The 25016-nt window shown below is 32.4% G+C and overlaps 9 protein-coding genes across 9 annotated transcripts; 5 read left to right on the top strand and 4 right to left on the bottom strand. All coding sequences in view use genetic code 12, as the record gives it.

Annotated features, from left to right (window-relative positions):
* The first annotated feature begins 1 nt into the window (after position 1).
* Positions 2-1324, top strand: RFC5 (replication factor C subunit 5). The gene has a single exon (XM_064885136.1). It carries the CDS (start codon positions 176-178, stop codon positions 1265-1267), a length of 1092 nt encoding a protein of 363 aa, XP_064735784.1. The 5' UTR covers positions 2-175; the 3' UTR covers positions 1268-1324.
* Positions 1325-2083, bottom strand: RJT21DRAFT_58859 (uncharacterized protein). Its single transcript, XM_064885139.1, has one exon. The coding sequence runs from the start codon at positions 1874-1876 to the stop codon at positions 1382-1384; it is 495 nt and encodes a 164-aa protein (XP_064735783.1). The 5' UTR covers positions 1877-2083; the 3' UTR covers positions 1325-1381.
* On the top strand, positions 2022-2964 carry VPS24 (ESCRT-III subunit protein). Its single transcript, XM_064885137.1, has 2 exons — positions 2022-2213; positions 2291-2964. The coding sequence occupies exons 1-2, from the start codon at positions 2166-2168 to the stop codon at positions 2906-2908; spliced, it is 666 nt and encodes a 221-aa protein (XP_064735782.1). The 5' UTR covers positions 2022-2165; the 3' UTR covers positions 2909-2964.
* RJT21DRAFT_58856 (uncharacterized protein) lies at positions 2965-4183 on the bottom strand. The gene has a single exon (XM_064885138.1). It carries the CDS (start codon positions 4055-4057, stop codon positions 3020-3022), a length of 1038 nt encoding a protein of 345 aa, XP_064735781.1. The 5' UTR covers positions 4058-4183; the 3' UTR covers positions 2965-3019.
* Positions 4184-4306: 123 nt separating this feature from the next.
* Positions 4307-5748, bottom strand: RJT21DRAFT_123465 (uncharacterized protein). Its single transcript, XM_064882727.1, has one exon. It carries the CDS (start codon positions 5452-5454, stop codon positions 4378-4380), a length of 1077 nt encoding a protein of 358 aa, XP_064735780.1. The 5' UTR covers positions 5455-5748; the 3' UTR covers positions 4307-4377.
* RJT21DRAFT_123464 (glycosyl hydrolase family 3 C-terminal domain-containing protein) lies at positions 5749-8020 on the bottom strand. The gene has a single exon (XM_064882726.1). It carries the CDS (start codon positions 7896-7898, stop codon positions 5934-5936), a length of 1965 nt encoding a protein of 654 aa, XP_064735779.1. The 5' UTR covers positions 7899-8020; the 3' UTR covers positions 5749-5933.
* A 2367-nt stretch (positions 8021-10387) lies between these two features.
* On the top strand, positions 10388-12037 carry RJT21DRAFT_795 (putative hexose transporter; the record flags this gene model as incomplete). The annotated part of the gene is made up of 1 exon (XM_064885226.1): positions 10388-12037. One exon carries the CDS (start codon positions 10388-10390, stop codon positions 12035-12037), a length of 1650 nt encoding a protein of 549 aa, XP_064735778.1.
* Positions 12038-14927: 2890 nt separating this feature from the next.
* Positions 14928-17488, top strand: RJT21DRAFT_142309 (Hyphally regulated cell wall protein N-terminal-domain-containing protein; the record flags this gene model as incomplete). The annotated part of the gene is made up of 1 exon (XM_064883421.1): positions 14928-17488. One exon carries the CDS (start codon positions 14928-14930, stop codon positions 17079-17081), a length of 2154 nt encoding a protein of 717 aa, XP_064735777.1. The 3' UTR covers positions 17082-17488.
* Positions 17489-24723: 7235 nt separating this feature from the next.
* On the top strand, positions 24724-24953 carry RJT21DRAFT_793 (uncharacterized protein; the record flags this gene model as incomplete). The annotated part of the gene is made up of 1 exon (XM_064885225.1): positions 24724-24953. A coding segment is annotated over one exon (230 nt), but the record flags the coding sequence as incomplete, so codon positions are not given.
* Between the last annotated feature and the right edge of the window lie 63 nt (positions 24954-25016).

The following is a 25016-nucleotide window of genomic DNA, read 5'->3' as shown; positions in this document are numbered from 1 at the left end:
TCTACAGTAGGACATAACGCATTATGAGAGTTGGTATTCTTGAACTTTAATATGTAAATCGTGAATCTTATTAGAGAATTTTAGAAGTCGCAAATGCGACGCGTATAGTGAAAAATTACGTACTCAAATTAAAAGATTTAACTAAATCACCACTTAAACAGCATTATACAGTATCATGTCATTGTGGGTAGATAAGTATAGACCAAAGTCATTGGATCAACTTTCATATCATGATTCAATTACTCATAACTTGAGAGCGTTGGCCAAATCAGGAGATTTTCCTCATTTATTGGTATATGGACCTAGTGGGGCAGGGAAGAAGACAAGAATTTATGCTACATTAAATGAAATCTTTGGAGCACAAGTTGATAAGTTAAAAATTGATGTGAAAACATTTGTCACATCCTCTAATAGGAAATTAGAATTTAATGTTTTAAGTTCTCCATATCATTTAGAAATTACTCCATCTGATATGGGTAACAATGATAGAGTAGTTATACAAGATTTATTAAAGGAAGTAGCATCAACCGAACAAGTTGATTTCAGTAATCAAAGTAGTAGTAAAACAAAGCATAGATTTAAAGTGGTTGTTATAAATGAAGCTGATTCATTAACCAGAGATGCTCAAGCTGCATTAAGAAGAACTATGGAGAAATATTCATCAAATACAAGATTAATACTTGTATGTAACTCCATTTCCAACATTATTCCACCAATTAAATCCAGAACTTTATTAATTAGAATACCTGCACCATCTATCACAGATATGAATAAGATATTTACTACAATTTCCAATAAAGAAAGTCTCAAATTTTCATCCAATGATTCTCAGGAAGTAAACCAATTTTTATCAAACATTGGTCATAGTTGTAATGGGAATTTGAGAAAAGGGTTATTAAGTTTTGAAACTCTTTCCATACAATCAGAAACCATTTCTTTATCACCAAATAGTTTGTCCGTATTAAAGTTGGATTGGGAAGTTATTATTAAGAATTTATCTATAACTATTAGAAATAATCGAAATGTTGCATCATTAGCAAAAGTTAGAGTAGTTCTTTATGAATTATTATCTCACTGTATTCCTCCAAGAATTATACTTAAGACACTTTTGTTTAATTTAATAGAGACTGTTAATAGTGAATATGTGGTTAGTCAATTAATTGAATTAGCATCCATCTTTGATGAAAGATTAAGTTTGGGACAAAAGAGTATATTCCATCTTGAAGGGTTTGTAGCTAAGGCAATGGTTGCAATTGATAAAATGTAGTAAGTAGTATTATATACTTTTTAAATAATCACAGAGAAACAATAAATAAATTAATTAGTAAATAGTATAAAACTATATTAAGACAAAATAGAGGCCACAATGTTTATATATGCTTTAATGTTGAACCTTATTGTCTAAGTTTTGCTTAGAATCAACAGGGTAAGATGATGTCGATGCTGAAGCAACATCATCATAACTGGGAGGTGGTATAGAAGAACCCTCGTTGGCTTCATAATGGTGTTCAGCATCATTATCCGGAGGGAAAGATGCTTCGCCAAAACTAGGCGCAGCAGGATCATTTGCAGTCGGATTCGCATTCGTGGTAGACTCAGTAATATTCCTCTCCTCATCATCAGGTAAACGGACATATTCACCAGTTTGTAAACTAGATCTTGGGAACTCAACAAGGATGTAGTAAATAGAAAATACAGCTCCTGGGACATGACCAAAAATTGTTAATAAAACAGATACTAAAAATTCCTTATTCCATATAGAATATTTCTTAATTATGAAGATTGGCAATGGAGGTAAGACTATAGCCAAAAGAATTAGAAGGAATCTCTCTGCATGAGAGTTAGGATTTGTATTATTACGATTATCTTCTGACATGACTAATGATATATATATCAAAGCAAATGCTTATATTAAAAGAATAGATAGGATCAACAAAAATCTAATTTCAAGATATACCAAATCTATTTATATGCCATAATGCCTCACCCTTTTTCTTTTTTTCCGAACTCCTAAATCTGGAGACAGGAAATACGGAGGAAAAATTGAACTGTATAGAAGATAAGTAAGAACAAGAAGTGTTATCAGTTTTATGAATATAAGTTAGGGATAATTGGTTATTGGTCCAAATTACACATATCACTAATATTCATATAGACAAGCAAATATGGACTTCATCAAGAAGACGATATGGGGTCCAGACCCCAAAGAACAAGTAAGTAATTGACATTGGTGATGAACGACAGAACTACATTGGCGAAGAGAGTTATATACTAACAAATTTAATTATAGATGAGAAAAATAAATCAAATACTTCGAAAGAATAAAAGAGAATTGGATAGATCCATGAATCAGCTTCTGCCATTGAAGAAAAAGACAGAGGGATTGATTAAGAAAGCTGCCAAAGAAAAAGACTATAAAACTGCCAAATTATATGCAAAAGAATTAATCAACGTCAATAGACAATATAATAAACTACATCTTTCTAAAACAAGAATAGATTCCATTACAATGTCAATTAATGAGCAATGGCAAATGAATAAATTAACCCAGTCCTTACATTCTCTGACTTCAGTTATGAAAGATGTTAATCAATTAGTTCATTTAGGAGTATTACAAGGTACAATGCAAGAATTATCTAAAGAATTAATGAAAGCGGGTATTATAAATGAAATGATGGATGATATGGTCGATTTGGATTTTGAAGATGAAGAATTAGAAACTGAATCTCAAGATGAAGTTAATAAGATAATCGCCGGATTAATGGAAGATCAATTCTCAAAGATTAATAATGAAGTTCCGACTACCAAATTAGATGAAGAGCCTGAACAAGAAGCTCCAGTACATGAAGAAGAGGATGAAGAGGCTTTGGATGAAATGAGAGAGCGATTAAGAGCTTTACAAGAATAAATTACATATTTTTAATATACTAATTTTCATATTATTTTTGTTCCATGTATAATATATTGTTCACGTATTTTAAATGCATACATCAGTACAATTTTTTCACTTTCTTCCTTCTCAATATAGCAAATATATGATGAATCCAAAACATACTAGAAAATAAGCTCTACTTAAGTATAATAAGTCATGAATTTTACATGATGATGAGTCATGGATATCTTGAATAAAAGCTGTAGTAGTTTCAGTATAATTGTGATTACTGAGAGTATCATTTGAGGATTTTCTTGCTTTCTTAAGTATCAGTTTTCTTCTCTTTGTCGTTTCGTTGAATTGAATCTTTTTTGGAACCTGTAATTGATTATCGTGGTAATAATGAGAACTATTTGTAACGATTTGACTTTCTTCTTCAAATGTTGTGGACTTAAATAAATTGTGAGATCCTATTGAGGCGGGTGATACCAAAAATGTACTATTAATATGTAATCTTCCAGGAAATGAAGCATCAGATGTTCTAGAAACATTGGTTGCAACATTGAATGGGAAGAATTTACTCCATTTCTTTTTCTTTGTAGGTTCACAATCATCTTCCTCTTCCTTCTCTTCTTCAACTTTAACTTTTTTCTCAAAATAAATACCAACCCCAACTTGAACAGAAGGTTTCTTTTTAGGTTCATCTTCACAAGATGAGGCTGCAGTTACATTTTGAAGCAAATCATCTATAGTGCCAGGAGTTTCGACATTTCCATTATTGAGGATAATATTTTCAGTCTGTGTATCATGATTTGTTTCATATTCTGAAAGTTCATTTAAAGAATCAAGAATATTTGGATGGTGATCAACAACAACATTTGAGTCCGAATTAATTTCTAAATTGTCTTCTGTATTTACTCCATAAGCATCAAACACACTTTGATCAAAATTGAGATCATTATTGCCATTTTCAATTGAAACTTCAGTGCCATTGCCATTACCACTAGATAAAAAGTCAATAATCTTTTTAAAGTATTCTAAGTCTTGGAATTGACGTTCAACTTGTCTCTTTTGGAATGTTATTAAAGAAGGAGAATCTATAAAAGCATTAGACAGTTGCACAAATAACAGCATAATTAACAAAATTGAGAATTTCAGCAACAGCGGCAATATTATTATCTGCATTTTAAACAAAAAAATTCACTTGTAGTAAACAATAATAGATACAAGGGATAACCTTACTACCGTTTTGGTATCAATTTGTACTCTGATGTAGTTGTATAACTAAAAATCTTATAATTAATATTTATGAAACTTAAGGAGAATAATTGCAAAATTAAAAATTTCGCAATAATTCTCTAGACAAAATAGAAAAAAATATTTGAACTAAATATTAATTTGACTAAGTAGTAATTTAACTAAATATTAATTTGACTAAATAGTAATTTAACTAAATATTAATTTAACTAAATATTAATTTAACTAACAAAACTAAAAAGAAGTTCCTACTTCTCTTGAGGGTAAACTAAACCAGCTTCCTTTCTAACATCATCCATAATTCCCATGGTTAATAAAGTTTCATCCCAAGGAAGAATGGCATTCTCAATTCTACCTGCAGCAATATCTTCTGCCATAGCATTTGCTTCATATATGAAACCATTATAACCTGATTTATCTTCATATTCAATTGGTTTACTACCATCAGCAAAAGTAATTTTCCATTGCTTTGGACATGCTGGATTAGGACTTGATAAATTAGCATAACCTTTAGTACCTTCTAATCTAATGAAAGGTTGAGGTCCATCAACATAGAAACCACAACTCAATACGGCTTGCTTACCATTATTATACTTAAATAAAAGATTGGTATTATAATCAACACCATCCACTGGATCAAGGGTAACTAATGATTTAACTTCAAATGGGGTATGATTCTTACCGACTTTATCATCTAAAAGAATTCTAGCATAAGTAATAACATAGATACCAACGTCTAAGATAGCACCACCTCCGAGTTTGATATCTCTGAGTCTATGGGTGGTTGGTGTAGTTTCAAAATCGACTTTAAAACTGAAATCACATTTTAATCTATGAATATCTCCAATTACTTTATCTTCATATAAATATTTCCTTAATAATTTGATAGATGGGAAAAATCTGGTCCACACCGCTTCCATTAAAAATAAATTCTTCTTCTTAGCCAAATCAAACAATTCTTGTGCTTCTTTACTATTGATAGTGAATGGCTTTTCACAAATGACGTGCTTACCACCTTTCAATGAAGCCTCAACTTGTTCTTTATGATAAGGATGAGGAGTACCGATATACACAGCATTGACATTTGGATTAGCATATAATTCATCATATGATTCGAATACAGGTGTGACACCAAGGTTATTTTCAAGAGTTATCTTATTTTCTTCAGCGAAAACTTTTGCTTTAGCCTTAGACGATGAACCAATACTAACCACAACGTGTTCAATGCCACTTTCTTTCAAAGTATTATTTAAAAGCAAGTCATGAACAAATTGTCCAGATATGTTACCGGCACCAAGGATACCCCAGTTTAATTTGATTGCCATTTTTAAGATCTTATTTAATTCAAAATCACTTATTCTTTAAATCAACACTAAAATTAATAGAAAGAAAGATTTATAGTTTCGTGCGATTTCAATTCAATAAATACGTCTATTTAAGCCTAGAGTAGGTTCGAGCTGCCTTCAATTAGTAGTTCCATTCAATTTAGCAATGAGGAGTTCTTGGCTTAGCAATTGAAAAATTTGGGGGAATACTTGTTTAATGAGTGAATTCCCCCATATTTTCTCCAAATCTCAATTACGAAGATTATGTAATTAGATTTTTTCCGAGATTTAGAGCATGAGATTGCAACGTTACACATATTAATAACTTATATAAAATGACGATGATTTATTTAAATAAATGATAAAACCGGTGTATATTTTATTTCAGCAATCTGGAGTAAGTGAAGATGACTTTAGTCGGAGGCAAGAACTATTAAACAAAATCTTTTCTACTCGATAAAATTGTGCCATTGATGACTTCAAACTCCAATCCAGTTGAATGTTCTTGGGGTGACAAATTTGCCCTGTAGTTTAATGTCATCAGAACTTGTTCCTACTAAGACTTTGTAAATCCCTTTATCAGATTGCCATTTATGCTTCAACCCATTCCAGTATGAAGTTGCTTCCTTTATACTTATTGAAAATTCAATAGATCCAGATTCTCCGGCTTCTAAACTAATCTTACCAAAATCTTTTAATTCCTTCTTTGGTCTAGGAATGATTGGATTTTCTTGTTTAATATATATTTGGATAACTTCAGCACCGTATATTGCACCAGTATTGGTCAATTTTATTTTAAGATTGATTGAATCCCCATTGTTACTAATCTCTAAACCATGAAGCTCAAACGTCGTATACGACAACCCATACCCAAATGAAAACAATGGTTCAACTTCAACCTTTTCATAATATCTATATCCAACGTATACGTCTTCACCATACCACACTTGGCCATTTGTAGAACCAAAGTTAAGATAAGAAGGATTATCTTGTAATCTTTTTGGAAATGTCATCGATAACTTTCCTGATGGATTATAATCCCCGAATAAGACATCAGCAAGCGAATTACCTAATTCACTACCCCCAAACCATGCTTGAATCAAACCTGGAACTTTCTTTGCCCACGGCATAGAAACTGGAGACCCTGATTGATTGACAACAATAACGTTAGGATTAACCTTAACAACTTCTTCAATTAAATCAGAGGTATAACCAGGGATATCCATATTGGGTCTATCAAAACCCTCAGATTCACATTCTTTAGAAAGGCCAACAATAAGAATTACCTTGTCAACTTCTTTAGCTAACTTAACCGCTTTTGAAATTTCTGCTTCAGGTGTTGATTTTATTTGAATTCCAAAGTAGAGACCTCCGGCATCTTCAAGACCACTTTCTAATGTATATGTAGGCGCAGTACCAAATTCAACTCTAACTTTATATGGAACTCCTTTTTCCAAGTAAGCTGAACCTCTTTCCTCTCTAGTACCCATACCTAAGAAGTAAGCATCTCCTTTAGTCTGTTTAGTCTTATTATCAACCACTAAAACATCATCAACAAATATTTGAGCGGTACCAACACATGATGTACCAAAATTATATTCAGCAGTTTCATCAGGTATGAAAGTACCAGTAAAATCAACGTAATATAAGGGATTATTGGGATCTAATTTATCACTACTATAGTCAGATAATAAAACTCTAGATGTAGATAAATTTAAAGTCTCCATCAAAATTCTATCACCTTTATGATCAGGAGGATATTTATAAAATCTGGCTACTATTCCCTTTTCATCTTCTTCATTAAGTAATACTTCCCCAACATCAGGTAAGGTACTGTCTAAGAAAGCACCCAAAGCATATTCAAGACCAACTGTATCATTTCCTTCTTTGAGTTTAGCCTGAATACCTTCCCATGGTGTAATCTTGTACCTAGTAGTCATCGATGCTGATCCACCTCCAGAATCTTGAGCTACTTTTACATTTGGACCAATAACAGCTATATTCTTTTGTCCCTTAACACTAGTCTTGGATAAAGGTAATATACCGCTCTCATTCTTTAGTAAAACAATTGATTCATTTCCAAGCTTTCTTAATAGTTCACTTGCCGCTGGATCGTCATTGGGTGACTCCACAACATCATTTGGTATCTCAGCTTTTAAACTTTCACTAACCAATTGCAAAACATAACGTACATTTTCATCAATGACTTCCTCAGAAACTTCATTTGATTGAACTGCATGAATAACTTGAACAGCTTGTCTAAACCTAGTTGGGCCAGGCATTTCCAAATTCAAACCTGCTTCTAATGATTCCTTAGTAGAATAAACACCAAACCAATCCGACATAATTGTACCATCATATTTGAATTCTTTTCTTAAAATTTCTTGTAAAATTGTTTTACTTTGAGATACATGTTCACCATTAATTTTATTATATGAGGTCATGAAAGATTTGGGATTAGCATCTCTAATAGCAATTTGAAAAGGTTTCAAATAAATTTCTCTGAACGCTCTTTCAGTTAATAAAGTATCAACCCCTCTTCGATCATCTTCTTGATCATTACAAACAAAATGCTTTATACAAGCTAGAACATTTTCATTTTGAATACCTTTGATAACACTGGAGGCGGCCATACCTGATAACATAGGGTCTTCTGAATAGCTTTCAAATGATCTCCCTCCCAACGGAGAACGGATAATATTGCATGTAGGACCCAAGATTACTGCAGCTCCTTTCATTTTGGCCTCTTTACCCATCAATTTACCTGCTTCTATTAATAATTCTTTATTGAATGTAGCAGCTAGCCCAGTGCCACAAGGTAAACAATTAGAGGGGACACCATTAAAGAATTTTGTTCCCCTGATACCATTAGGACCGTCTGAAACTCGAATAGAAGGAATATTAAGTCTAGGAATAGGAACTGTGTGCCAAAAATCTTTACCAGCTAATAAAGAAACTTTCTCAGCTAATGTCAATTCTTCGATTAAGTAATCTATGTCTAATTGTCTATAGTTCGTCGATTTTGTAGGACCCATATTGCGAATAGTGTTTGATTTTTGGTTCTTCAATCAAGATCTTAACATAGAAAGTTAATGACTTATATATCACAAATACGTAAATAACACAATACGTCTTTGCTCAAATCGATTTGAACTATCTGTATTATCTTAGAACATCTAAAATAACATCAGTTTTTTCCGTGGCACAAGCTAGATGAAACTAATAGGTCCTTTCTGTCCCCCAAAATTTCTTCATAAATGAGTCAAGGGAAGCCTTCCAAATTTGGTAAAGATTCCTTAAGGTTAAAAATTTGGAGGGTATTCCCCTCTATGTTTCGATAGATAAAAATATGAGATAATTACTTGATCGGGAATGATACAATGTCTCCGAAATCTTAAACCCCACTTTTTTTCAGTCTGGGGTAAACCTTCACGAACTGCGTTAATCTTACAACAATAAGTAAACTGTAAAACTTTTCTTTAGCAACCGAGTTGCATAAATTCATAGGAGTATCCTAAGTTGCCAGGTGTAAAATAAGCTTATTGACAATACATCGGAGTTGCATCGCATTGTATATTAAAATTGCAAATAGAGGATGTTGCCACTGCTCCCAGAACGGGAAACCGTTCCGCTGTCACCCTTGATAGTTTAATCCGTTCCCTCATGTAATTATTTCATTTGCCATTTAGACTGTTGACACCTCCACTTGAATGAGTTGTGTTCTTTGTTAGGTTTGGGGTATGTGTACAATATGCTCCGTAAATTCAGTACTGAGATATTATCAAACGAATTTATCTCTTACTGATTGAACGTATCTATTTATGAATGAAATAACAGTTTAATCTCCATCAACAAATTGTTCGGTAAACAAAGTTCACAATATGTATTCAAGCAAGTGAAAAGAAAATAAGTAATTATTATGAAACTTGATGGATAACAACTACTGCTTTAGGATACGGAATATGAAGCCTAAAAGAGGGGTATCGTATGTAGTATTCATTTAAGAATTTTGACATAATATAAAGCCGCATTAGAGAAATTATGCGCGGCGCAATAAAAATGTGGAGGTATTTTGAAAGTTAATGAATTTGCTAGATAATCTGGTATTCGAACATCAGAGCATATGAATGAATGATTCAATGAATGTACGAATGAAGTAATGTGATATTTGATTGTTGATGTAGGATTATTCCTTATACTATACCTAATTAACAAACGACAAACGCATTTGCAAGAAAATAGTAATACTCGTTCTTAATTGTATCTAATTCAGTAATCTACCCAAAACATTGCTTGAAGGAAGTTAATTGAAAAATAACTGGGGTGATTTCCAAATTAGACAATTTTACTTTTTGCATTCAAAGTACTAAATATCTGATTTATCAATATTTCATAAAGGGCCTGGACTACTTGATCATCAATTCTCAGTAAGGTGATCGGACCGAGTATCACATCCTCCCGGAACAATGCTAGGATTTATGATCGAAATCAGTAAAGATTTAAAATAAAGCTCAAATAGCAAATATTGTGGGGGTAACGAATAAAATACAAAAAAATATATGTACATTCAAAAGTCATGTAGCTATTTTATATCAACTTTGAAAATTGATCTCATATTAAGGTAAATGAATTTGAAATTAAAACTCCATTGTGAAGGAGAGGACTTGGTATCATTTCCTTATTTTGATAATGCGGGGTCATTCCCTTTTAGATATATCCTTTAGGGTACAGAAGCTGCAAATAATAAGAAATATATCCATGGTGTCCAGTTATAAAATAAATTACCATTATCAAGCTGTGGTATATATAGCCCTAAGAAATTCTAGACTGAATTTAGTTGGTATTCTATTTTTAAATAATTTAAATAATCTTATAATATTAGAAGAGTATTTTAATCGGCATAAGATAATACTAAATTCTAGTTTTGATTAATATGTCCCATTCCAAGGTAGAGTATATCAGAGATCAAACTGATTCAGTTTCCATCTCCGACAAAGCCCAGTTACAACAAGAATTGTTTAATAATGATGACTTTGAAAACTATGCTTATCTTGATCAGCCTTGGTGGAAGTATTCACATTTCCGCTGGTTACACTTTTATGTCTTTTTGATTACGTTGACATCCACCAGTAATGGATATGATGGCTCTATGTTGAATGGTTTTCAGTCTTTGGAAATTTGGAATAAACATATGGGAAATCCAGAAGGTTCGGTCTTAGGTGCCCTTTCGAACGGGACAACATTTGGTTCTATTATTTCTTTTGCAGTGGCTTCTTATCTCTCTGATAAGTTTGGAAGAAAAGCTTGTATAATTGGAGGGTTAATTGTAACAATAATTGGTGCTATTTTGCAGGGAGCTTCCTACAACTATGCTTTCTTTTTAATTTCAAGAATTATCATAGGTATTGGATTTTCAGTGGCTATGTGTTCATCACCTTCATTAATTGCAGAATTGTCTTATCCAAGCTATAGAGCAACTTGTACCGCTTGTTATAATACCTTATGGTACTTTGGAGCTATTATTGCTGCTTGGGTTACTTATGGTACAAGAAATATCAATGGTGCTAACGCCTGGAGAGTTCCTTCTTACTTGCAGGGATTTTTGCCTCTTGTTCAGCTTTCTATGGTTTGGATGGTTCCCGAATCTCCAAGATTCTTAATATCTAAGGGAAAAAGTGAACAGGCTAGAAGAATTTTGCATAAATATCACACTGGATCTTCTGAAGATGAAAGAGCACACAGACTTGTTGAATTTGAGATGAGAGAAATCGAAGCTGCTCTTGAATTAGAGAAAGTATATTCCACAACTAGATTTATTGATTTCGTTAGAATTCCAACTTTTAGGAAGAGATTATTCTTAATTGTATTTACTGCTTGGATTATGCAACTTTCTGGTAATGGTTTAGTTTCATATTACTTGAACAAGGTTTTAGACTCTATTGGAATCACAAGTGCTACAAAACAATTGCAGATTAATGGTTGTTTAATGATTTACAACTTTTTCATATCCGTATTTGCAGCTTGTATCGTCTACCAATTTAGGAGAAGAACAGTATTCTTGTCTTGTATATCGGGTATGTTGGTCACTTATATTATTTGGACAGCTCTTTCCGCAATCAATCAAAAACGTAACTTTGAACAAAAATCATTAGCAAATGGTGTTCTTGCTATGATTTTCCTTTATTATCTTGCTTATAATTTTGGTGCAAATGGTTTACCATATTTGTATATTACTGAAATATTACCATATTCACACAGAGCAAAAGGTATTAATATTTTCCTGGTTTGCCAGAACATTATCCTTGTTTATAACGGTTTTGTCAACGCAATAGCTATGGAAGCTATCGAGTGGAAATACTATATAGTGTACTGTTGTATTATTGCTGTGGAATTAGTTGTTGTATATCTCTTTTACGTCGAAACTTATGGTTACACATTAGAAGAGGTTGCAAAAGTCTTTGGCGATGATGCTACTACTACCTTGCAAGTGGTTTCTTCCCCAGTTGACAAATTGGCTGTTGAACATGCAGAAAATGCAGAAAATACAAGTAGTGCTTCTTCTAAGCAAGTTCTTCAAGTTTAAGTGTGAGATCTTTCCTCGATGAAGGGAAGAAACCTTATTCACACAGGTGTGAAACTATTTTTATTTCAAACTTCAAAATTAGATGTACCTAATAATTTTGATGTAGTTTGTTTAATATGTAATCTGTTATAACGTAACGAAATGTCTTTAGGAATCAATAAAGATTTAATTACTTTTTCATGATCATGCATCACAAAAGATCAAAATGTAGAAGTTTGACCGGTAGATAGGATGATAGCTAGCTATTCTATATAATTCAAGCAACGCTGCAAGTTCGGAAATTGACGAAAAAAGATGAAGTTGAGCAACTTCAAAAAAATAATAATGTACCATGAAAGCAATTTCCAAAAATAAAATCAGACATGCAAAAATGGGTATAATAGAATATTATATGTGAATAAGTATAGAAAAGATCGAATTTTCTTGGCAATATTAATAGTATGCTTTTCATTCCGCACAAACTAATTGACCATTAGTATGATTGAAAATTACAAGAACTCATTCTATTTATTACAATGCTTCTGATAATAACTGTAGCTAATTTGTTTACATTAGATGAATTATTCAAAAAGCTAAAGTTAAAATTTGAATAGTGATAATACTAGTCGTTAAAATAAATATTTTGATTATACAATATAACACTAATAAAAATGTATATAGTTGTATTTGACAGGACACATGTATCAAATGATTAATGATTTCTATATCACTATCAATTTAAATAGATAGGGTCATTATTCCTACTGAGTATGTATGTATGTATGTATGTATGTATGTATGTATGTATGTATGTATGTATGTATGTATGTATGTATGTATGTATGATTTGTAATATTGAGCGTTCAGTCTAAGCCTGCGCAGACCAAGCGAGCCACCGAAAACATAAAAGTTACTTTTTTTTTTTTTTTTCGTAGGTATTATCATTGAATATAATCTAATGATAAACTATAAATACAAGTTATGTACGAGAAGCCCTGCGGTTTAACAGCGTGAGACTCGTCCCAATGGACCCTACTCACTAAAACTCTCCTATGGTTTAGAATTCTTAAGCCGGATTTTTGTTTTGGTTTTTTTCTGTGGTCTCCCACTATATTATTACGATACTGTTTTGCACTTACTCTATTGATACCACTTACGCATTTGATTAAATACTGTAAGAAGTCATGATTTATAATATTCTGGATTCAGTCATATCTAGCACAAACCACGCAATAGATAGAAATCACAAAATCGTGCATTAGCGATGACTGCAAGCTAAGAAGAAGTAGCCGAGTGAACATCCGTAACGAACCACATTTTGCGATCCGCACATGAGGCTATTACAAAAATTAATTCACATTAAGCTCTTTCCTAAAAGTATTTTCAACCTTTTGAAACTATTTATAGTCAGACTGATGTGTAAATCCATAAAACTATTATAATGATACCACTGCTTTAGCGAAAGCTTATGATTGGGAAACTTCTATGCTAATATAACTGATTGATGATACGAGATTTATATTTAAAGAGTTACAATTTCATCTTGGCGAATTCTTAGTTGAATCTACTAGTAATGAAAAATTCTTTGTAGTAAGTAATTTCAATATAATATTCAGGTGACTACGATTGTCGTAACATGTAGTAAACAATAGCCTAAGAAGTAGAACACTGTAAAGTAGAATGTATGGTCCTGTCGGGAAGTACATAGTTCTGTCGGATTTGATCAATTTATTAAGCTTTTCATGAAAAGATCTTTAGATGAACAGATTTATTCTGAAAAGTTAATATTGTGATAAATTAGATGTTTCTATCTAAGTTTAAAAGTTCATAACAGACTAACACGTCGGCATGATTAGAAACATTCTCTGTGAATAAACTTAGATGTCACGAAAGAAAAACTGACTGAAGTAACATTCAAAAGTGCATCAATCAAACTCTTTCATTTTTTTGGATTTCCAAAATAAATTTAAGGTTTTTAAACGCAATCACTTATCCCTGAAATGATTCGTAAACGTGTTTTCTTTGTAGGTAGTACAATCGAAGTTTAAATTTTATTGTGAACAGGCGAACGGAAGATATTACATGCAGAGTGAAATATTAAAGTTAAACTTATTCCACCAAGTGGCGCTCTAAATATTAATGATTGTTATTACTAAGGTTTCGTCAAACATGCAATAATTGTTCTATAAACCGATTTACACAAGCTTGTGGAATAATAATGGGTAATAGTAATACTTTATGTTGAAAGATATTTAAGTGGTCTAGTAATAGGATGTTTAATTGGTCATTAGAATGACTCGCTTTCACGCAAAACTCAAGGAAGTACTTAGGGAATTACTCTATACTATTCCTCAATTCAATACTCATATAAATGGTAGCAAACTATGTTATTTTTTCTTGGTGTGTATTAAAAACCTTAAAATTGACCTTTTCATATTAGAAATTTGCGAAATGTAATCCTTTACCGAATTGGTGATGCTCTTTCAAGATTTCCTTAACACAAAATATCCAGTTCGAAACACAACATGCATATGGTAATAATCGGCATAAATAGTGAACTACGATTGATGCCAAGAATATATTTTTCATGTAAAGTATAACATTCTTTATGGAAGTAAAAGTTCCGATTTTATATAGGATTTGCCTAAAGATGAGTTTAATCTCATTTCCGTTTTCGTTTATAGCTTAAACGGAATTAAAAAAAGTTCAAGCCACCAAAAGGCGCCCTTTTTGCGATCTATTTTTTATGCACAGCAACAAATAAGATTTAGAATACTTCTATGAAATTATTGCACCATTGTCAGTATTCAAAAAACTTTCAGTTGATTTCAAACAATTTGATATATAAGAAAGGTTATCATCGAATTCAAACAATTTACAATGCTAGTCTTCATAGAGTTAAAGATCAGAAATGAAGTCTTCAATTTTAGGAGCAGTATTTTTTGCTGTATTCCTATTACAAACAGCATTGTCTGAAAACCGTACCAACATTGATGTTAAAGGCTATTATATGTTGAATATAACTTCTATGGGGCAAAATTACGATTGTGATTTTTATGCTAATATGACAGTTCATGAACATTCAACGTTTATATTTAACAGTTATAATTTTCATCTGTATGGTGGAAGTACCTTTATAAATAAAGGTATTTTTTACTCTCAAGCTTTAGGTGCATATCCCTATTATGATAAAAATGTACAGGGCGGTCTGAGTTTTAAACTTAATGAAGGACAAACTACAGGGGGAATCCACAATACTGGTTTTTTTATGTATAATGACAACCTTACACTCTGTAGTCCACCTACTTATACCATACATGGTAATTTCTTTATTAATGAAGGTACTTTTATTTTGGCAGGTGGTGGTGCATGCGATGGGTCTACAAATATCATTAAACCATACGGAACTAATGCAATTTTTCAAAATACAGGTGTCCTTGCATATATGCAATATTTTATGACTGTCGGTGATGCACCAAGTACATATTGGGGTTCTGATTCAGCTTGTACTACTTCCGGGGTGGCTACTGTTATCAACAATGGATCTCTTTGTTTGTTTAATAACAACCCTGTATACCAAGGTTCCCAATATGCTGGAAATGGTTGTATTGATATCGGTAATCAAAGTACTTTTTTTTTGAGGTGTCCTCAGTTGTTTGGCCTTGATGGCAGTTTACATACATTTTACCTTAGCACAAATACTTCAGTGTTGTATTTTGATAATGTTGGAGTATCCAATGCCCCTGCAACTCCATACATCGTAAGTGGTTGGGGGAATAATAATCAGATTACTATTCACATTTCAAATCCGGTTTGGAATTACGATGGTAAAACTTTAAGTATTACAGCTTCATCTGTTACATATCAGTTTATCATTGGTCCTGGATATGACCCGTCTTTGATAAGTTGGAGTGAAGGTCCATCCTGTAATAATTTAAGGAATTCAGGTTCTCGTTTCGTATACAATGCCCCACCTCCAGATGGCTCAAGACCAAGCGTATGTTTGCCATGTCCGACCGTCATACCTAAATTATATGATATATTACAAGACCAACCTGATTATACGACAACTTTCACTACTACAAAATCAGATGGTTCAGTAGAAACTGACTCTGGAGTAGTCCACGTAACAAATACCGACGGAACTATCACTACAACTACTTCCTTATTCCCAAATGAATATACTACTACATTCACCACCACGGAATCTGATGGGTTTGTTGCTACTGATTCCGGGATAGTATTTGCAACTACTGATAAAGACGGTAATCAAATCACCACAACATCATTATTTCCAACTTCAAGTGATCCATTCACCCGCTACACCACTACTTTCACGACCACCGATACTGACGGATTTGTGGCAACTGATTCTGGTATAGTTGTTGTTACTTACAATACCGATGGTAAAGTAACGACAAGTACTTCGTTATTCCCAACTAAAACTAACCCATTTACTTCTTATACGACTACATTCACCACTACTGCAACTGATGGCTTTGTTGCTACTGATTCCGGTATAGTTGTTGTTACCTACAATCCCGATGGTGACGTGACTACAAAGACATCGCTATTCCCAACTCCAACTGATCCGTTCACGCACTACACCACTACTTTCACAACCACCGATACTGACGGATTTGTTGCTACTGATTCTGGTATAGTTGTTGTTACTTACAATCCAGATGGCGAAGTAACGACAAGTACTTCGTTATTCCCAACCAAAACTAACCCATTTACTTCCTATACGACTACATTCACCACCACTGAAGCTGATGGTTTTGTTGCTACTGATTCCGGTATAGTTGTTGTTACTTACAATCCCGACGGCGAAATTACCACAAAGACGTCGCTATTCCCAACTCCAACTGATCCATTTACTGTATACACTACTACATTTACTACCACTTTAACTGACGGGTTTAAAGCCACCGATTCAGCTAAAGTCGTTGTTACCTACGATAAGGATGGTAAGGTAATCACCTCGTCTTCGTTTTTCCCAACAGTAAGTGACCCATTTACTGTGTATACTATTACATGGACTACCACATATACGACGTTGTAGTAAATTGGGACTTGAAGTAATATGAGAATAAAATAAGAATGGAAAGAAATATTAATGTTAAATTACTAATAATTTAAGAAGTTTGGTATGGTTAGGTTAAAAGAACTTCGATCAACTGAAAGTGTCAGTGACTTTTAGAGCTAAACTACAGCTAAATGAGAGTATATCCAACTTAGAGTAAAGTTACAGTATGCTGAATTAAGTCTTATAGTTATAAGTATGAATGATATTGTAATTCTCCATTAGTATACGTAAAGATAAAACGATGGCTCCAGTAATATTTGTGTGCACTGTAAATACTTGGCCACCTTTATGATATGGGCAAAGTAGGCGTCAAATAGAAATTTTTTTGCCGCGCATTTTGAAATAGGCGTAGAACCTATAAAATTGGCGACATAAAACAGGCGTCATGCTCCATTTTAAGGATTTTGAGCTGTAATTGGCACTGTAGATTCGTATGTGCTCTGGGAGGTTTAGTTAGTATAGAGAAGTGTTGGAACAATCTGTAGCGTTAGTTAGACCTGGTTGAAGTCAAGATTTTTACGGTATGTGCAGGACTTTTCTTTGTGTGTGCAGGATTTTGGAATATCTGTGCAGGTCTCAATGGACGAATTCTGGCTGTTTGAAGTAGACTTTAAATTTAATTGGATGGAGATAAAAATGAAGTCTACTGTTGAAGATGATATGCTTAAGTGAAATGTGTAATTTGGTAGTGCTCGCATTAAGGTGGGTGAAGTGAACGGTGTTTTAGAGGTGATCTTAACTATGTGCGAAAGTAATGTTCTCATAGTTAAAGATTGCATAAATCAGGCGTCAAGTGGCACTTTTATTAATTGTTTGAACGTGATCTTTTGGTAGGGGTATATTAAGGTAATAGTACATATAATGTACGAAGAAGAGTTTATTAGCACAAAATTTCGAGTGTTTGGATTTTGGAAAATTTACATAGTTAAGAGCATGTTTAAAACAGGCGTCATTGGGTATTTTTTGTAAGCGTATTGAAAAAGTGAAGAGTGCGATTGATTTATAATTACAGTGTTTACTTATGGTTGGGATATGAGCGATTGAAGATGAGTGTAGGTGGAGTGGGTTCTAGCTTAGTCTTAGTATAATATGCTCGGTGGCGTCTTAATTATGTCGCAAAAAAAATAGCGAGTGTCGCAAAATATGCAAAAATTTAGGAAGCATTTGGCTAGCGAGAAAAAATGGGTAGGATTGGGTAGGCGCGCAAAATTTTAAAAAAGCAAGAAATTAGGGAGGGTCTAGTATTATTTGCCGATTTGGCAGTAATATATTTAGAGGTACATGATGTGGTAATAGCAGTAGCAAGTAATAACAAGGTCTATTTAAGTGTATAAAAGCTGTGTGATATATATAATAATTGTTTGGAAGCAGTATATCCGTGAATTTATTGAGATAGAGTAAGGTTAAGGTAAAGGAAAGGTAAAGGAAAGTATGGATAATATAAAGGTAGTAACTTTAAGTATTAGTAGAATGACTAATTGAAGGGATATTAAAAGGGTTGAGTGTACTTAATTGTTAAATATATGTCAATGATCTGTTAGCTATAGTAAGATGATAAGTCAGCAAATATAGCAGTGGATGTTAAGGTAAAAGTAGAACTGAGTAAGGAATCAATATAATTATAAGTAGAAACGTATATTCAGGTAATAAAGGTATTGGAACAAAATACGCTTTAGAAATTAGTTTGGAACATAATGTAGTTTAGATGTTAGTTTGGAACATAATGTAATATAGAAGTTACTTTGGAACTTAATGCGCTTTAGAAGTTGGTTTGGAAGATAATGCAAAGAGATACTAGTTTGGAACATAATTCACTTTAGATGTTAGTTTGAAACTTAATGAGTTCTAGATGTCAGTTTTAAATTAATTCAATTTAGATGGAACTAATACAATTTAGAAATAAGTTTGGAGAATTACTAGAAATATAAGAAAGGTGATAGCAAGAGAAGCTAAGTTAGCACTGAGGATAGAAATGGTTTAAATAGTAGTCATAAATTATATGAAGTAGTATTATAAGTAAAGTTGGTCTAACTACTGGTAAGCTACTAGAGTTAAATAAATAAAGACATTGTCAGCCTATAGTTGTATTTAAGATAAATGTAATGTTAAGTGAAAGCACAGCTTAATTTGGCTAGGCGCAAAAAATAGCGAGGGTCAGCTAACTTGAAAAAATTAGGGAGGGTTTGGGTAGGCGCGAACTTTAAGAAAGCAAAAAATTAGGGAGGGTCGAATTAGCGCGCAAAAATTGTGATCGAAAAATTTACAAGTATTTGCCGATTTGGCAGTAATATATTTAGAGTTAACAGAAGTAAGTAATATTATTATAAGATTAAGTGTACTAGAGGCTTTGGGGTGATATAATGGTTGATTAGTATATCCGTGCGTTTATTGAGTTAGAGTAATGTGTCTAGAAGTAAACTCTTAAACTTATATAAAGTTAAAGGATATTAAAGATTGTATATAAATAAAAGCAATTTAAGTAAAGGTTATTGAAGAGTGTAAACAAAGTGTCTTAGGTCAGGTTGGTAATATATTTATCATTAGAAGTAAGTCAAATAATGGTTTTATAAATGGTAATAAGATATATTATAGTTAAGTTAAGTATAGGTAGTGAAAGTTTTATAAGTATATTTACGTGTATTTTAAAAGTGATATCAAGAAATTTTATAGTGATAGAAGACTCTAAGATAATGCTACATATATATGAGTAATAATGATGACGATAGTTGACACGTAGTAGTGTTTTGGACTAGGATAAGATAGTATATTAGAAATGGAAAGTATAAGATATAAGGTGTGTATAAGATGTGGTAAAGTTAAAGGTAATGTTAAAGTAGGTATATATTTAAAGTATACAGGGCATTTGGATGTAATTAGTAACAAGTTAAGTCATGTTAGTATAAGTAGTACTGAGATATGATGTAGATAAATAAAAATATATGTTGGTAGCGTTTATTTTACAAGTCGAAGTAAAATAATATTTCATCAATGATATGAAGTTGAAGAATAGTAGAATATAATGTAGTTGTCAAGAATTAATTGGAAGACTAGTAATAAGGTCTATTATTTGAACTTGAAGTAGGTTAGAAGTAGGTTTTACTACATATAGTAGAAATTATAAGTATTAGTACTAGACTTAGCAAACTAAAAATGGGGTAAAGTTAGTGATAATGTTATAGCAAGTATGAAATAAGTATAAGCACGGTATTTAGATAGCAGTAGAATTAATTAAAGTAATGTTAGTATAAGCAGTAATAAAATAGGCTACAGTTAAGAAAGTATATATGGTAGTAGCGCAAAATTATAAATTGAGGTGAAAGTGGAATTGCGTAGTGATATTAAAGTAAATTGAAGTGTAATGGTATCAGGGCTATTTGAATAAAGCAGAAGGTAATAAAAAGATAGATTATGTGGAGGTAAGAGTAAGTTTGTAGTAATTTATGTGAAGTATAGTAGATATTTTATTAGGTAATAAGGGTGATTGTAAGTTATTGTATGAGATTGGAAAAGAGGCTAGTAGTATTAAATTATTAATATAAAGGAATTCGGTAGATGTTTTATTATAATAAGTAAAGTTAGAGTTAGTATTACAGAGTTAGAAAATATGTAGAAATAGTTAAATATTTGAATAAAATGTGAAATAAAAAGTTGGTTTAGTAAGAAGTGTAAATGGTTGAAGGTGATAATAGATAATAATTGAAAGTATGTAAGTGTGGAGGTGATTATATATTAATAATAAGCAAGTTAAAATCATTTTAAGTGTGATTAATTTTTGAGAATTTGGTTAGATTATTGCGAAAAAGTGTTAGCATGAGAATAAATTTAAAAAAAAAATGATAAAGATGATATAGTATATAAAATTATGAATATGCAATTATAATGCTAATATTATGTTATAAGATGAATTAACGAGTGGATAATAAAAATATAAGGTATAAAGCAGTTCAAGTGGTGTAAGGTATGGTAGTATTGTAATATAGTATAGTTTGAAAATGGGAGCGCATGTTTAAAAATTTAAGCAAGGCTGATTTTGTGTTATAATATGAAGTAAAAAATGTAATAATAGTAAAGAATATGACAAGTAAAGTAGATTATATGTAGAACAAGAAATATAATAATAGTAAATATGTAATTATAAGTAAGAAAGTAAAGTTTGATTTAAGTAGCAGTATAATTGGTTGAAGTGTATCGCAAGGAATAGCATGGATATCGCAAGTGAATAATTAAAGTAATATGTAGTAATGAAATATGGATTGTGTGGGAGTAGGCTATAGTAGTTATATTAGGTTATTGTTAGAAAAGAGTTTAGAAGTGGAAGTGAATCGCACGGGAATCGCAAATTAATTAGTAAGAGAAAGTAATATGAAAGATAGATTGTGTGGAAGGAGTAATATTAAGTATTAAAAGTGGAAGTTAATCGCAAGGGATCGAATGGATATCGCAAGTGAATAATTAAAGAAAGTGATATGTAGTAAAGAAAGAAGGATTGTGTGGGAGTAGTAATGCTAGGAGTAGGTTATAGTAAATTGTAAGTAGTTATAGGTTAGTAAGTTAAAGTAAAGAATAAGAATAGTTAGAGATTAGAAGTTAGAAGCAGAAGTATAGAGATTAGTGTGAAGTATAGTAAGAATGAATAGTTGAAGTTTTAGTGAGATAAGTAGGAAGAAGAGATGTAATAGGAAGGAAAAGAAGTGAGAAAGTAAGTGTTAAAGTGTAAAAGGTATGTTAAAGTAGATGTAGAGTTAAGATAAGGAAGAGATGCAGTTAAAAAGAATAGAAAGGAGTGATGGAAAGGGTGGTGTGGTAGTAAAATGTGATAAAAGAGTTGGTTTATAAGATAAGAAGTTGAGATGTAAATGGTATAGAAGAGAAGGTGGTTAAAGTTAAGTAAGTAAAGAATTAAGTGGTTAAGAAGTAGTAAGAGTAAGAATAGTGAGTGTTAAAGTAAGGGAAAAGAAGAAAAGAATAAAAAAAGGGAATTTTGAAAGGAAGTATGTAGTATTAGAAAGAGAAGTATTAGTATTGATTTAAGGTAATGTTGTATAGGAATGTTAAAGTAGAAGTAAGTAGTAAAATAATATTAGTAAGAAAGAAGAGATTTAAGGTATAGTAATAGTAAGATTGTAAAGTGGGAGTAGTATTGGAAGAGGAGAAAGTAAGAAGAGAAAGGTAGTTTGTAAATAAGTTAAGTTATAAGTAGAAGTAGAAAGGTTGTAGTTATGGATTATTAGAAAAGTAAAAGGAGTAAAGAATAGAGAAGGTAGAAGAAAATGATAAGTGATAGTATATGTAGAAATAGAAAAGAGAATGGTAAGAAATGAAGATGATAAGAAGTAAGGGAGAAGTAAGGTAGTAGTGATAAGTAAAGTAAAGTAAGGAAAAGAGTAAGAGTAAAGTAAGTAAGGAAAGGAAGAGAAGGAAGTGTGGGAGTAGTTGTGTTAATGGTAAGTTGAAGTAAATGAGGAAGAAGGAGTAGAGTGTGTAAGAAAGGTTAGTGAAGTAAAGTAGGAAGGGTTAGTAAAGTAAGTAAATGGAGGTGTGGTAGTAAAAAAGAAAGTAGAAGTTAAGAAGTAAAAGGTAAAGAAGGTGGTGTGGTAGAAGTAAAGTAAGAAAGGTTATTGTAGTAAAGTAAGTAAAAGTAAAGGGAGGTGGGGTAGAGTTAGGTAGAAGTTAAGAGGTGAGTAGTAGGATAAGTAAAGTAGTTAAAGTAAAGATAGGAAAGTAGTAGTAAGGGAAAGGAAATGGGTGAAGTAGAGGAAGAAGTAAAGTAGAAGTTAAGAAGTAGAGTAGAAGTTAAGAAGTAGAGTAGAAGTTAAGAAGTAGAGGGAGAAGTAAATGGTAAAGAGAAGGTAGTGTGGTAGTAGTAAAGGGGTTAAGTAATGATAAGAAAGTAGTAAAAGAATGAAATGGTAGAAGAAAAGGTTAAGAAGTAGAGTAGAGTAAGTAAAGTAAAGTAGAGTAAGTAAAGTAAGGTAAGAAGTAAAGTAGAAGGTAAGAAGTAAGGAAGAAGGTAAGAAGTAAGGAAGAAGGTAAGAAGTAATGAAGAAGTTAAAAGGAAGTGTGGTAGTAGTAAAGTGATAAGTAGAGGGTTAGAAGTAATGGTATAGTAAGAGTAGGTAAAGAAGTAGAAGGAAGTAAAGTAGAAGTTAAGAAGGGAGTTTGGTAGTAGTGATAAGTAAAGTAGAAGTTAAGGAGGGAAATGTAAAAAGTAAAGATGAGGAAAGGTAGTAAAGGTAGTTAAGAGTATTAGTGAAAGAGTAAAGGTAGGAAGGAAGTGGATTAGTGAAAAGAGTAGTAGAAAGGTAGTAAGTAAAGAGTAGAGGGGAAGTGTGGTAGTAGTAAAGAAGTAAAGATGAAGAGAGTAAGTAGAAGGGAAATGATGAAAAGGGTAGTGGAAGTAGTAATGAAGGAGGAAGTAAATGGTAGAGAAGGAGGTGTGGGAGTAGTAAAGTAGAGAAAGTTAAAGTAAGTAAAAGTGTGAAGTAAAGGAAGAAGTTAAGAAGGGAGTGTGGTAGAGAGGAGAAGTAGTTGAAGTAAAAGTAGAAGTTAAGAAATGGAAATGTAAAAAAGAGAGATGAGTAAAGGTGTGTTAGTAAAGGTGTAGTAGTAAATGAGTAAGTGTATGGTAAAGTAAAAGGAAGTGTAGTAGAATGAAGTGTAGTAGTAGAAGTAAGAGAGTTAATGTAGAGTAAAGGAAGTGTGGTAGTGATAGGGGATGTAAGAGGAGGTAAGTAAAGGGAAAGAAGAAGGAGTAGTAGAGTGGAAAGGAAGAGGGAGTGTGGTAGTAGAGAAAGTTAATGTAGAAGTAGAAGTAGTAGAAGTAGAAGTAAAGAAAGAAGTAAAAGAAGAAGTAAAAGGAAGTGTGGGAGTAGTATTGGTTAAAGAAAGGTAATGTATTAGAGAAAAGGGTAGTTAAAGAGTAAAAGTAGTTAAAGTAAAAGTAGAAGTAAAGGAAGAAGTAAAAGGTAAGGAGAAGGTAGTGTGGTAGTAGTAGTGAAAAGGAAGTGTGGGAGTAGTAGTGGTTAAAGAAAGGTGGTGTAGTTAAAGAGTAGTTAAAGAGTTAAAAGGTAGAGTATTAGGGAGAAGAGTAGTAAAAGTAGGAGAAAGTATGAAAGTGAAGGTAGAAGGAGTAGAAGGGAAGTGTGGGAGTAGTTAGGTAGTGTGTGTGAAAAGGGAGAAAGTAGGAGATGTATGGTAGTAAAGGTAGTTGAAGAGTAGTAAATGTTAAGAAAGAAAAGGTAGAAAGGAAGAGTGGAAAGTAGTGTAGTAGTGAAAAGAGTAGTTAATGTAGAAAAGAAAGAGTAGAAGTTGGTAAAGAAAGAAAGGGTAGAAAGAGAAGTGAAAAGGGTAGTAAGAGTAAAGAAAGAAAAGGGAGAAGGGAAGTGTGGGAGTAGTAATGGGAAAAGAGTAGTAAGAGTAGTAAGAGTAGTAGTAGTAAGAGTAGTAGTAGTAAGAGTAGTAAGAGAAGTAAGAGTAGTAAGAGTAGTAAGAGAAGTAAGAGTAGTAAGAGTAGTAAGAGTAGTGTAAAGAAGTAGTTAATGGTAGTTTAGAGTAAGTTGAATGGAAGTGAAAAGAGTAGGTTTTTGGTAGAAATTGGGTAGAAAGTTTGGATTGTTGGATGTTGGATGTTGGATGTTGGATGTTGGATGTTGGATGTGTTGGATGTTGGATGTTGGATGTTGGATGTTGGATGTTGGATGTTGGATGTTGGATGTTGGATGTTGGATGTTGGATGTTGGATGTTGGATGTTGGATGTTGGATGTTGGATGTTGGATGTTGGATGTTGGATGTTGGATGTTGGATGTTGGATGTGTGGATGTGTGGATGTTGGATGTTGGATGTTGGATGTTGGATGTGTGGATGTGTGGATGTGTGGATGTGTGGATGTGTGGATGTTGGATGTTGGATGT

The sequence above is a fragment of the Scheffersomyces amazonensis genome, assembly GCF_036850825.1.
Source record: "Scheffersomyces amazonensis strain UFMG-HMD-26.3 chromosome Unknown RJT21scaffold_9, whole genome shotgun sequence".
Taxonomy (NCBI): domain Eukaryota; kingdom Fungi; phylum Ascomycota; class Pichiomycetes; order Serinales; family Debaryomycetaceae; genus Scheffersomyces; species Scheffersomyces amazonensis.
The sequence above is the reverse complement of the archived record's forward strand: the minus strand, read 5'-3'. Positions and strand labels throughout refer to the sequence as shown.